The sequence below is a fragment of the Plutella xylostella genome, chromosome 2 (genome assembly GCF_932276165.1).
Source record: "Plutella xylostella chromosome 2, ilPluXylo3.1, whole genome shotgun sequence".
In the NCBI taxonomy this organism is placed as follows: Eukaryota; Metazoa; Arthropoda; class Insecta; order Lepidoptera; family Plutellidae; genus Plutella; species Plutella xylostella.
The window spans coordinates 5,093,525-5,108,245 of NC_063982.1; the positions used below are offsets into that span (position 1 = coordinate 5,093,525).

The 14,721-nt window shown below is 36.1% G+C and overlaps 1 protein-coding gene across 1 annotated transcript; it reads left to right on the forward strand.

Moving 5' to 3' along the window:
• Positions 1-161: 161 nt before the first annotated feature.
• Positions 162-13,983, forward strand: LOC105398576 (chaoptin). Its single transcript, XM_048633220.1, has 19 exons — positions 162-337; positions 1,597-1,873; positions 1,977-2,146; positions 2,631-2,783; positions 3,611-3,714; positions 4,079-4,177; positions 4,373-4,474; positions 4,853-4,997; positions 7,835-8,089; positions 8,278-8,450; positions 8,798-9,001; positions 9,751-9,982; positions 10,434-10,633; positions 10,821-10,905; positions 11,018-11,213; positions 11,650-11,727; positions 12,131-12,331; positions 12,624-12,894; positions 13,184-13,983. Exons 2-19 carry the CDS (start codon positions 1,612-1,614, stop codon positions 13,629-13,631), a joined length of 3,378 nt encoding a protein of 1,125 aa, XP_048489177.1. The 5' UTR covers positions 162-337; positions 1,597-1,611; the 3' UTR covers positions 13,632-13,983.
• The last annotated feature ends 738 nt before the right edge of the window (positions 13,984-14,721 follow it).

The window sequence follows — 14,721 nt, forward strand, 5'->3', positions numbered from 1 at the left end:
AGCGGCGAACGGGACAAGTAATCGTAAAACCGGAGTAGACCTTACTCCATAGAATATGTATTGGGTATTGTGACTCTGTGTTCATTCCGTCACTCTTGTTATGAAAAAAAAAGTGTCAAACACTCTTGTGATGCTGTCAATGTCAATGTCAAATCTTTCCTTTGACGTGAATGTGTTTGTTTGTGTGGGTGCCAAAGTTTAGCCAAAAAGTTTTAAAATTTAAAATCAACATTTTTGTTTTGTTAAAACCTAAAAAAAACTATGCTATTATTCGTGAGACAAGCAAAACTTACCAAAAATTTGCTTACGCTTCATAAATAGTCCTAATTGAAGTCAGGTATGTAGTTTTATTGTTGCATTTAAAAAGTGAAAGTTGTCCTACACTTTTGTCGCAGTTTTTTCACATTTCGCAATGTTTATAGTTTGCTACTGGATACTGCTCGACTATTTATATGTTGTTATTGATATAAAGCAAGTTTTCTGAGTTGTTTTATAGATCTAAGCATATTTTTTCGTACTTTTTTGTATGGCGACCTTCCACTTGTCTTATACGACATTTTTATCTTTTGCGTTTTCCTTCACTAATTATAATGAGCTTCTACTTAAGCTAAAGATACAAGGTTTAATATTTATTAATATTATTGAATTAGGAAATTAATTATTTGCATTATTATACACATTAATGTATATTACAATACACAGTGAAATATGTAATAAATTGTAGGATTAATATTAACAGGATTTAATGAATGGTCACTATGTGTCACCCTTATATGAGTCACCTGGTAAGTACCAGATATAACTGATTTACTTAGTTCCCAAAAACAAATTCAAGCTGGATAACTAAATAAACATGTACCGAACAAATAAATATTATGTGTCTCTATTCTACTGTTAAAATTAGGTGCTTATTGATAAAGAAATATGGTATGTTTCTCACAAACATTGCCCAAGTTAAATTTCATTGAATATACACTTGAATTCCATAAATCAGATAAAATTTAAATAGTATTGTGTCTCCCATGGACCCATGCTTTAGGATTGTAATAGTTAAATTAGAATAAAGGCTTTTATCTGTTTAGCTTTTATATAATGATCATCATCATCACCAGTTAACATTGCTGGAAGAAGTGACTCTTACAAATTTAATTCATATAAAAAATATATGATATTAATTACACACCTCCACCATTCGTCTCTAAGCAAAGAAAGCTAATAAACCTAATAGGCACTGCAAATGAATTAATTTTAATATTAAGCTTGCAGCAGTTATTTTGATATTTTAAATTTCATACCTATGAGATAAGGTATAGGTGCAGTCAAACTATAAAGTCCTGGTCCTGACAATAAAGAGTGTGATTTTGCTAAGACTTTTTATGATTGTCAGGTCTTACTTTAACATACATTTTAAAAATTAAATACCGATTAATTATGTATTTGTAACGGATTTGTCCTTTAATAAATATAGCAGATCAATTAAATACTATCTTTAACAATTAGTTAGGAACCAGTGCTGTGCTGTTTTCAGGACTTTATAGTTTGACTGTACATTCAGAAAGTATTAAGCATGAAAATTGACAGCAAACCTCTTTTCAGGACACCCATACAACCATGGCATTCAAACTCTTTCTTGCACTGGCAGCCCTCATTCAGATTTCAAATATGGAATACATTCCGCCCGGCCCCGCCTACACATGCCCGAAAGAGGCAGATACGCATCTCCTATTCCCGTGTGTGTGTGAGAAAGGGACAGACACAGGCATCCATCTTTTGTGTGAAAACACGGGATTGGCCGCAATCAGTGTTGGCATAGGGAATGTAGCCGGCTTAGGGTTGCCAATTGAGAAATTGACATTAAGAGATTGTAAAATATGTAAGTATTTCAATATTTATCATCAGTAACTTATGATGATTGATTATTTTGACATTATTAAATAATAAAGGATCCTCTAATAATAAAATTATCTTTTTTTCAGCTCGACTATACGGATCATTGTTCCACAAGTCAACAATAAGAGTCATACATATTGAAGGCTCTCCTATAACGTCTATAGACATGTACACTTTTGCCGGAGTAAACAGGACCTTACAGGAATTGTCTATGTATAATACAAAACTTACAGAATTTCCCAAGGAGGCATTTAAGGTAACATTGAGGAAGATATGGCATAGCACTCCTAGAGTGCAATATAAATATAATGACTAATAGATTAGTACATTATAATTCAATTGATAAGTTTGCTATGTCTGTGTCAGACTGTCCTGTATCTTCTTTCACCATTTCAGTTACAAAAACGTTTTTAACATAAATAGCCAAGGGCGACTTTCGACAAAACTACACGAGATGCTGCAAATACGAGAGGGTAGAGGCACTTTTCGGCAGAGCTCTCCAGTAGTTTTAATAGTGAATAGTTAAACAGAGACAAGAGACTAAATCAAATCAAATATTTTATTGCCATCAAATGTACATTAATAATCTTATAATAAAATAGTACTTACAACTTGATACCCATAGTGGGCACTGCAAATTCACTTAAAGCTACTAGAGAGTATGGAGCGGGCTTTACAATTATAAATATCATAGAACTGACTAATATTCCCATCAACTAAACTCACATTCCACCCCACAGATCCTAGGCAACCTAACCACCCTGCGTCTCGTGGGCCACCGCATAACCACCCTGGGCAAGGACATATTCAGCGGCAGCGAGGCGGCGGGGCGGTTGGAACGGCTGCATATAGCCGAGGGATTGGTGTCTGACGTGGCTGCTGATGCTTTTCAGGTAAACACGGGGTGTGGGACGCCCTCTGACCATCTTATGATTAGACATTTTTGGAGTTCTAAGGACCCTAATCCAGTTACCACCAGCGTCGCTTGCTTGTCAAATCTGTCGTTAATTGTATGGATCTGACAGATGTTTAACAGGCAAGCGACGTTATTTATGGATACACCGAGGTACAGCAGCGGGGGTTCTACCTTTTTTGGCCTAACATTTATTTGCCTGATCTAGTATTGCATAGTAACGTTTGGTCAAAGTCTCGTTTCGCCGAAAATCGTATGGCATAAATCTCGTTTAGTAAAAAGTTATTTCGCATTCGCGAGTTATGCGAAACGAGTTTTGGGCAACAAAGATTAGGCGAGATGAGGGGAACCCGGCAGCGGGTTTTGTTACTGATTAAACTTAATCTTAAGTGGAATTTCACCATACGTTAAACGTATTTAGTCGCCTGTCAAACGTCTGGCAGTACAAAATTGATTTAGGGCTGATTTTTCAATAGCCAGATAAGAGTTATCTGGAGAATAATTCTGATGCTATCGCGTCTGAATGTTTGTATTAGACAGTGACAGCAACCATTTTATTCCTTGGATAACATTTATCTGACTATTGAAAAATCAGCCCTTAAATATGTTAGCGTTTGGTAAAATTTACCCTTAAATCTGTCTGTTACGTGATGGCATTGGCCTGTTGCCTGCCACTCGCCATAGCGTTAGAGCTAGAACCTTTTTCAATAATGCGAATGGAATCTTCAAATAATAGAAATTCTAGTTTTTGCCTATATTATATGTATTGTTGCTTTGTGTTTAAACATAAATTTCGTTTCCTTCCAGAACCTGAAGAAGCTGAAGACTCTAGACCTGCACGGCAACCGGCTGGCGACGCTGAAGCGGAGCCAGTTCAAGGGACTCCGGGACACCGAGGTGCTGGACTTGAGGTTTGTGATATCACATGATTATCTACTGAAAATCCATTGAACGGATGAAGTCTGTTTATTCTATATCTATGCCGAGATTACTTTAAATATAGTCCCGAGCCATATCTCCTTTTTTACTTAGGGTACACTGGTACACATCTAGATTTCTAGATCAAGATGTGCAGTTTCCTCGCGATGTTTTTCTTCACCATAAGAACGATGGTATACCTTGTACTTAAATTCCAAAGAATACATTGGTAGATGTCAGCGCCGGGATTCGAACCCGCATAAGAAGCGGGCGCATACCCGACTGAGCTACCACCGTTATCATCGATTTAGCTAAGTAATGGTTATTTACTCACATAATTTTATCTCTGCTTTTCAGTTACAACAATATAACAAAACTGGACGGGTCTCATATAGGGGACCTAACAAAGCTGGGATGGTGCAACGCTAGTCATAATAATATAGGCGAAATACCCAGGTAACTATTACTAAATTATCGTTAGTGAAAAGTAGAAAAATAAGTTCTAAAGCGTTGAATTCTTTTGTATGGAAAAACGGCTAACGTATTTTTTAACCATTGTGTAACATAGTTAGGTTTTTTTAATTTAATTTCCCACTTTTTTTACTTTCATGATTTAATGTGTATTTTCATAACTAAACTTGTTTTTTTCAGGGGAATGTTTGCAAGGAACACAGTTATCAAGGTGGTCCACTTGGACAATAATAAAATAAAGAAATTGGACACAAATAGCTTCAGAGGAATGAGGTTTTTAAGGTATGTATTCATTGGTATATTTGGACGGATTCATTCTATCTCGCTTTTTTCATATGTCTGCTAATATTCCTTTCTATACCTATTTTTGTAACAGTTGCCTTTTCTTTCTTTATGCGTAAGAATACAGGACACACAGAACTTTACAATATAAGTTAAAATATATAGCAGATTTTTCAATAGTGAGATAAATGTTATCTTGAGGAATACATTTGTTTTTGTCACTGTCTAATACGAACATTCAGATGCAACAGCATCAGAACTATTCCCCACAAAACTTTCATCTGGCCAAATTGACAAAGCTTTCAACATTTTCCTTTTACAATTTTACCATTACTTATGTCTTTTTTTTCCTAATTTTCTCCTCAACTCCTCCCCCAGACGCCTCTACCTACAAGACAACCAGATATCCTCAATAGGCGTGGGCACCTTCGCCTCAGTGACCCGCATCGGCACAGTGGACCTCGCGCGCAACCAGATAACGGCTGTGCACTACCAGATGTTCCAGCAGAGCAAGTATGCTGAGGTGAGGATATATATTATTAATATTAAACCGACAGTATATTATTTTAAGGGATCCACGGTAATACACTTCAACCCGGTATTCCCCAAAGCCTGACCTTGTCGGCATTTTCTTAACCCTAAAGAGCCGAGCGAAGCGAGGCCATTCAAACCGACCCCGTATTTCCTAAAACCTAGAGTGCCGAGCGAAGCGAGGCCATACATCTCAACCCTAAATACTCTCAAGCTTTGAGAACCGAGCGAAGCGAGGCAATTCGTACTTAACCGGTATTTCCTAAACCGTAATGAGCCGAGCGAAGCGAGGCCATATAAACCAATCCCGCATTCCTAAACCCTTGAGAGCCGAGCGAAGCGAGGCAATACATACTTTACCGGCATTTCCTAAACCTTAAAGAGCCGAGCGAAGCGAGGCCATATATCTCAACCCAGCATTCCCTAAAGCCTAACCTTATCGGCATTTTCTAAACCATGAAGAGCCGAGCGAAGCGAGGCCATATAAACCAATCCCGCATTCCTAAACCCTTGAGAGCCGAGCGAAGCGAGTCAATACATACTTACCCGATATAATAATAAAAATAAATAATAATAATTTATTTCATAGCCAAACTTAAACTTAATTACAAAAACAAAGTTAACAAGCATAGATGTAAGCTATATATATGCATGAATAATATGTCCCCTGATACTCAAACTAGGTAAAAACCTGTAAGATGAGGATCAGTGGTCACTCACCGATATACCTAGTACACAAAAGTAGTTAGTAACTTATCAAAATAACATTGTTTAGGGTTTTTAACTTTAAAATCTAATTAAGTAAAAGATTTTAGTTTAAGTTTAACAATTTACAAAGCTAGAGTATTACTATAGTAGTTAATACAAATAACATAGGTATTTCTATTTGTACATCTCGATTGGATTGAATGCTTGTGTCTGTTTGAGTGTGGGTGTGTGTGTGTGTTTGTGTGTGTGTGTGTTTTGTGTGTGTGTGTACGTTTGTATAAGATGTTGTGTTTGTGATTTGATTACGAAAGAATGAATGAAATGATTATTTAGTTGATTTACGGAAAAGTGGCAAGATATAAGTTATTTTATTATGGATTCAGTGCTATCGTAGTCTAAGGTTAAGAGCCAGATTTTTAATTTATTTTTACATTTGTACTTAGTGGAAGATATAAGATCGAGGGAGTTATTAATATAGTTATATAGTTTAGAGCTTTGGTAGCTGAATTGTTTTTTAGCAAATGTTGTACGCACATCAAAGTTGTGGAAGGGAGGTTTAGGTCTTCTTCGAGCAGCGTCCTTAGTTCGGGTTGGAGCAGAGGCATGTCTACGGAGAGTAGCACGAAGAATATATAGCTGTCTGACGGTTAGAAGGGAGAGTTCGCTGTATAATTGTTTTGTAGGATACCGGAAAGGTTTTCGAAATAAAACTTTGAGCACTGCTCTCTGCGACCTTTCCAGATCTATAAAAGTAGTCTTCGATGAACCTCCCCAGGCAGGGATACAGTAAGTAAGGATCGACTCACAGAGTGCCGTGTAGGCCATTCTTAAAGTTTCATTGTCAGCAGAATTTCTGAGTTTTTTAAAGATGAATATTAGTTTCCTGGTTCTGTTCATTAGATAATTAAGATGTTCATACCAGTTGAGACAGCAATCTAGAACGACTCCCAAATATTTTATTGATTTGACCCTACTTAAGGCAAGACAGGAGCACTGCACCGGCGGATTCTGACATGTGTGAGCATGAATACTTAATTCTTGAGGGTGGTCGCATGGTCTAATCGCAAATGTTAAATATTTAGTTTTTAGTATATTTAAAGTCAAAAGGTTATTTGTGAGCCACGTCATAACCAGAGAAAGAACACTTTCTGCAATTGCAATGGTTTCCTCCCAGGTCCGTCCATAAGCGATAATTGCCGTGTCATCAGCATAGGCGAAGATGCTGGATTGATTTGCTGTTATATTGCAGAGCTCATTAACATAGATGAGGAAGAGGGTTGGACCCAGGATGCTACCCTGGGGCACGCCATAGTTAACTGAAAGTGTATCACTGATATGAGAGTCAATTTTTATAAATTGGGTTCTATCGGTTAGGTAATCAATTAGAAGATCCAGGGCAATGCCCCTGACACCAAACTTTTCTAGTTTTTTTATCAATAGTGGGACAGACACCGTGTCAAAAGCCTTGGATAAGTCAAGGAAGATACCAAGACACTTATACTTGTCGTCAATTTTATTAACTAGAAAGTCAGTAAGTGATAATACTGCATCTTCCGTCGAAAGACTCTTTCTGAAACCAAATTGATTTTTAGACAGAAGGGAATTGTTTTCAAGGAAACTGACTAGAGCAGTATTGATCACTCTTTCTAGGATTTTAGAAAGTGAGATCAAAGAGAAAGATGTCCTAAACCTTAAAGAGCCGAGCGTAGCGAGGCCATTCACACTAACCCCGTATTTCTTAAAACCTAGTGTGCCGAGCGAGGCAGCTCAAACATAATCGGGATTCCCTAAAGTGTAAAGAGCCGAGCGAAGCGAGGCCATACATCTCAATCCAGCATACCCTGAATAAATATTTTGTATTTTTTTTTGTATTTATTTTTTTAATTTTTATGAGTCGAAGTTTCTATAAGAAATAATTATGTAGTCAAGGTTTATGGTGCCAAGTAGGTACCCTAATTAATATTAGTTCACAAATAACTATACTTATTCATCTAAAAATTTAACTTCGTATTCACGTCACGTTTTATTTGTTTGCCTCTTGAGAGTAGAACTTTAGTAGTAAAATATAAGGCGTGAGTATTTATGTCATAATGTTATCAATGCCACCACATTTTTTTCCAGATAATAAACCTAGCCGAAAACAACATAACGAAAATCGAAACACAAGCGTTCACAGACCTATACCTAGCTGTGGTCAACATATCACATAACCGCCTGGAAAAAATAGAGGCTCAGTCGTTTGTCAACTGCAACAATCTGACAGTTCTAGACTTGAGTCATAATCTGCTGACGGGGTTGCCTGGTAATGCCATGGATGGGACCAGTTATCCTGGAGAATTGAGACTGGAGTATAACTTTTTGACGGATTTTGGGCAGGTGAGATGTTTTTTTATTGTAACAAATTATGGCTAAAGTATTTTTTGTTTCAATAAAACCTTGGAATATTTTTTCCGGTGTAACGTTCGCATATAAATAATGATATTAAAAAAATGGTCACCCTGTGTAGTGTCTACTGATTTAAACACTTAATTCATTCACTCACTCACTCACTCATTCCTTCACAGATACCAATCCACAACATGACAGGTATCCGAGTCCTAAACGCCTCCCACAACCAAATACAGCGGATACCCCCTAAAGCCTTCCCGAAGCTGTACGAGCTGCATACAGTGGACTTATCGCACAACAATTTGAGTGAGATAGCCAATGCTGTGTTTCAGAATCTGTTCTCTTTGAGGTGAGTCGGGGTTGTGGGGTAGAGCGATTTCTGTGATTTATCTAAGGGTGTTGGTTGTCGAAGGGAATGGTTTATCGTACTATTTACACTGTAGGATAAAATTTATCAAAGGATAATATACCCTAGCTAGATAAATAAAAATATCTGCACTTATAAAAAGGAAATTATCCACCATAATAAGACCACAGAAAACACTACTCTAGACTGAAAAACATTGCTCTTTTTTATCTAAGATAGTTTTACCTATGTTTTGAAGATTTGGACATTAAAATTAGACACGTGCAACCGTATGTCACAAATGGGCTTTTCTAACTCAATAAAATTTCATAATAATGTTTTCTCCCCAGATACCTAAACCTAAGCCACAACTCGATGGAACAAATAAAACCGGCGACATTCGGCTCGATCCCCACAGTACTGGAGCTGGATCTATCGCACAACCGGTTGAGAGACATATCGCGAGGCAGTCTGGCTAAGTTCAGTAGCTGCAGACGTCTGGATGTGAGCTATAATAGCTTGGATAAGATCTTTCAGATACCTATTAGTTTGGGGTGAGTTTGCTATAATACTTATTTACTTTGTATGTATTTATTGGCCGGAAGAAATTGCTTTAACTTTTCCTAGTGTCCTTTGAACTAGCCAAAGGCGCTGCATTAGCTGAGTGGACACCTTTTTGCCTACGACAGTAAAATCATTATATTAAATATGATTTATTACTAGCATATTAGATTAATTACCTATGTTGAGAGCCAAATAAAGTTTTTCTTTTTTTCTTTTTGGTAGTAAGCTCACATTCGTAATTTGCTTATCATTTGTACAAGTCGGTCCAAACAACTTGAATGTTCGTGAAGTTGGCTGCGATTGCACTTTTGTGCTTTGTCAAACTAACAAACCGTCTATTCATTCTTACAAAGATTGTCAGTTGGTTAGTTTGAAAGCACAAAAGTGTACTTCAACCGAAAAACCGAACAAATGTCAAATAACATGCCTTTGACAGCTGTCATAGAACTCATGCTACATTTTACAGTGCGACAAACTTATCTGTTCCGGTGAGAGCGAACTAAATTGATGCATATCTCATTATTTACCAATGAATTATATATTGATATAGATTAAATGGGTTTATTGAAACCACAAGAGCGAATTACCACTAATGGCAAACTTAAAATCTTATAGAATGAAGAAATATTACACATTTACGTGAGCTGTCACCGGAACAGATAAGTTTGTGGCACTGTACAAAGTATAGTTACGCATAATTATTTTCGCTTATTTAATTAACGCAACCCCATCTTTCCAGAGAGCTAGACATATCCTACAACAACCTAACCGAAATCCGGCCGAACACGTGGCCATCAATGAACGCTCTGCTGTCACTGACACTGACAGGCAACCAGCTGTCAGAACTGACATCTGACAGTCTGACACCTCTGCTGACATTACAGAAGGTGGATCTGTCGTATAATAGGCTGGATAGACCGCCGTGGGAGGCTTTGAGTGCTGTTTCCAGTTTGAGGACGTTGTATATGCAGGTTGGTAGTGTTTGTGTTGTATACAGGGTGGGACTTTTTTCAGTGTTACGGTCTAAGGGTTGACAGGTCAATGTACCCGAAATTGTGTTTATCCTTTATCATGGGACTTACTCTGGTATTACATCAAGCAATACAGCATACACTCTATTTTCTATCTCTAGTCCATCCATCCAAAGGTTGTCTGGAAGAGATCGCTATAAGCGATAAGACCGCCTTTTGTACCCTATTTAAATGTAAAATTGATAATTATTTCTTGGTGTAGAAATAAAGAGTACTCTATCTATCTATTTTCATGTACTTTCAACGTCGTGACGATAGATGTCGCTAGCTAAATATATTTTTTATTTTCCAAGTCAACTTTAAGTTCATGAAACTATATAGGGATGAAAATATTTCCCCAAAATATTATTATTATCATTCTTAATCAATTAAAATTACATTTTCTTTCCAGCACAACAACCTAACCGCCCTAACCCGCTCATCATTCGGCAACCTGCCCACTCTATTCACGTTGGACTTATCGCACAATGCGATCTCTTCCGTCGCGACCGCGTCGTTCAAGGGACTTCAGCAGCTGCAGACACTGTCGTTAAGGGCGAATTTACTGGATACTGTTCCACAGCAGACGTTTGTGTCTCTTACTGCTCTTAGGTACGTGTTTTAGGGTTCCGTATCTCATAGAGTAAAAATGAAGCCTAGGGTTCCGTATTAAAAAAATAAAAACTAACATAAATGGTGGATGCTCAGAGTGACAAAAAGGCACCAGCTCAGCATGTGCTGTAGATAAGGTAAAGGTTCATAAAAATACGAAAATGTATACAGTTTTCTTTTTTTACAGGGAGTTAGATTTATCACAAAACATGCTGGAGAAAATCGATAACAAAACGCATGGAGTGTTGGACGACTGTTTATCTATTGAAAAGGTAATTTGCAAATAGATTATTATTCTGAAAAACCGTTTAAACATCCATACTTAAAAAAGCTTTCACATTTATAATATTAAGTAGGATTTAATAACAATTATTATCTCCACAGGTGAACCTAAGCCACAATAACTTCGGTTTCCTCACTAAGAAGATGTTCCCATCAAACCCGTGGATCCCATACAAGCTTCTAGAAGTAGACTTGAGTTACAACTCTCTCCCGGTAGTGACGTTTGATGTGACACACGGGACGAAGAAGTTGAAGAGGTTGAATCTGTCGCATAATAGTATTAATGATGTGAGGAATAGTGAGTATCTTTTGGTTTATTATTAGAGGAGCATACAGAGTGTTGCGAAAAAGGTGTACAAAGCCGATTTTTGGAAATTCGTAAAAAAATCAGTTTCCTATAAGTAGCGAAAAGTCACGTGATGAACAAAGTTTCTGTGGTGAAGCAAAATTGTTTTTCGCGAATTTTCCATTTTCTGAAGTCGTAGAACAAATGTTCTATTAGCCGTACATATTGTCTCCCTGAGTCACTTCGGATTAGGGTAAATCGTGGTATAACTGGCATGTGTCAGTAACTGGCACTTTGACTATAAAACTAAATATATTAAGCTTTTGGATATAGGTACTTAGTAAAACTTAGTTTACCACTTTTGCAACAACCTGTAGAAGAATTCTAACACTAGACTCGAAAGTTGAATTATCTACCTGGGATTAAAACTTATTTCTGTTATTTTCAGATGTCATTGGCAATCTCACATCTTTAGAAGTGCTGGATTTATCTTACAACGATCTAGACGATTTAATTTCTAGAACTGGTAAGTATTTCTTTAGTTTTCTCCGTACGGAGTAGGTAGAATTTTACAGTAGCAGTGAACTTTGGAATTTCACTTAGCCTTAATCAATGACAAAAGTTGACCCTGTTCAATCATTTTGGCTTCTTAAAATCCATATCAAAATGTAATTATAACAAACCTAAAACCTTTTTGGCAATAAGCATAGACTAATATTGTGTGTTGGCAATAAGCTCGCTTTTGTATGCGAATAATTTAAGTCTGTTTGTAAACCTGTGTTGTGTAATTTGTCTATTTTATGTACAATAAAGTGTAAATTTAAAAGGAAGAGAATGCTTTAGCATTAAGTTCGCCTATGTACAAATTAATTTATGTGCAATAAAGAATTTAATAATAATAAATCTATATATAAAACCTTTTTCCCCAGCACCGGACGCAAAAGTGGAACTCCCAGAGAACATAACAGAGCTATACCTGTCACACAACAAGTTGCAACGACTGCCCATAGACAAGATAGTGCACAGCCATAGACTAAGAGTTCTAGACGTCAGAAACAACCAATTGGGAGAGTTCCACCCTGGATTTGTAAAAGGAATGAAGGATCGAAATATGGAGGTGTATTTTGAAGGTAAGACTTTTGATTAAACGTAAAGGAAAAGGAGGGGTGTTGAAAGATTGATGTGTTTGTGTGTGAGTACGTAGGTTGGGTAGGAATCGATTGAGGTTTGATTTATTTATGAGATGATTTTATTGAGAGTGATGTGACTGTTTCATTAATGTTGGCTCGTCATTTTTATTTAATCTTTTGTAAATTGCTAAGAATAATTATTGTTGAACTAGTACATTTTTTGACGAATATTACATAAGGTAAACTTTTGCAATAGAATTCATACAAAAATAAAATAACTTTACCTCTCCAGGAAACTACCTAAGATGCGATTGCTTCACTCGCCCTCTAAAGCATTACCTAAACCACATATCCATAGAGAAAATACCTAAAATATACAACCTAACCTGCACTGACCCACCGGGGTTGCAAGGCGAAAATATTCTAACTCTGGACGAAGAGAGACTGGTTTGCGCTGGCAACATTGAACTGGAGAACAAAATGACGGAGTATGGCAACACTGACAAAGATTTGGCGTTCGATTTTGTGTCTGAACCGGATTTGGCATTCAGAGATATTCAGTAGTAAGTGTACACTTTGATTCTTAAATTTTAAGAAAAATCTCGACAGAATAAGAGATAAGTTTACAGTCCATCTAAAGGTATAAAAGTCATGACAACAAAGATTGCAATTTTTCCAATGCGATTTTGTAATTATCAGTTATTAATTAAAAGTTAAATTCGTGTTAATCGATAAAACACAAGATTAAATAATGTGGTGGGATCAATTTACGCTTTCCCAACTTTATAGATAGACTGTAATTTTGCATTCTGTTTTCATTTGTTATATTTACAATAATTTATTAATTTCCAGTTCCCAAACCTCAATCTACGTTCACTGGTTCGTTTTAACAACAGAAGACGTAGCCGACACCTTCATAACAATAAAAGACGACAAAAACAAACTATTCTACTCAAACGACGTGGCATACAACCTGCGTTCCATTACCATCGCCATAGACAAGGAGTTCCAAACGTCACTGGAAAAAGGCGGCAATTTTGACATTTGCATCCAAGCGAAAAACTCTATGGGCGACGCGAGACTATGGTTTCCTAATCAGTGCAAAAAGGTCCCGACTGATTTTGACAGCTGGCCGAAAAAGTTGAGCGTAGACAAAAGAAGGTTGACGAAGAAAAAAGTGAAGTACGGATGGTTTTTCACCAAAAGCAGTGTTCTCGGGTTAGTAAGCGATTCAATTTTGATTACTTTGTGCATATTTCTTGGCGTTTGCTTTAGAAGGTTGGCTGATTTTGATCTTTGATTATTAGAAGCCTCTTTTTCGAGACTGCTGTGTTAAAAAATACTAGAGGAGTACAAAGCTAACTTTGCAAAAGAAAACAAATGCCTACAACAATAAAATTAAAGCTTATTAGAGAAATCATTATTCTTTGTCATTTCTGACACTGACTTTGTACGTTTTACTCATATTCAATCATTAGTGCTATCAGAAAAAATAATCTTTCATCTTTTACCCGTTGCAAAGTTAGCGATTCTATCGATTCTACCCATCACCTTATTTTTTATAAGTATTCAAGACGTTAACTGATATGTATTATACAGGGTTACCTATTTTAAAATAATAATATTAACTAAGTATTAAGGTGCTGTAAAAGTAATATGTATGCCAAAGTAAATACCCGTTTACTTAACTACTGAAACTTTCAGCTTATCACTGCCATTTTTACTTTGTGTATTTTAAATTGTAATGACTCAACTGTCTCAGGTTCGAATCCCGGCAAATGATTGTCAACTTCGGTAAAATATCATAAAATTACTACCTATGTTTACTGGATACTTATGTAAGCAGTTCATGCAATTCAAAATTATTTTTATACATTCTATACACATTTACAAATTGTATTTATATTTTAAGAGTCTCAAATAATTCTTTTTTACTATAAAAATGTGATATTTTTACGTTATCATCACAAAATATGCTTTAATTTTATATGTTTTCTTAATTGTACATAAGTTTAAAATAAGAGGAAATGCATTCCGTCCAATTTTGTACCTTTTATCATTCCAATTCTATATGAATAAAAATATATTTTATAAACACATCATTTCATTTAATAAACAAGTAATTTGTAAGTAACCGATCTGATGATTCAATGATATTCAATAATTTCTTTCAATTATTTTAATAAAGTTTGTAAAAATATACAAAACTGAATAAAAAATATACAAAATGTATAAGTTTATCAAAAACTAAGAAACACTATCTTATACATAGTACTCGTATAAAGCACATTGTTAGTAGTGTAATAATGTCGCAACATAAACCCACTTCATGGGTACTTACCTATATAATTTACTTTCGCAGAAAACATCTATGAAAGTATTTTGCTAGC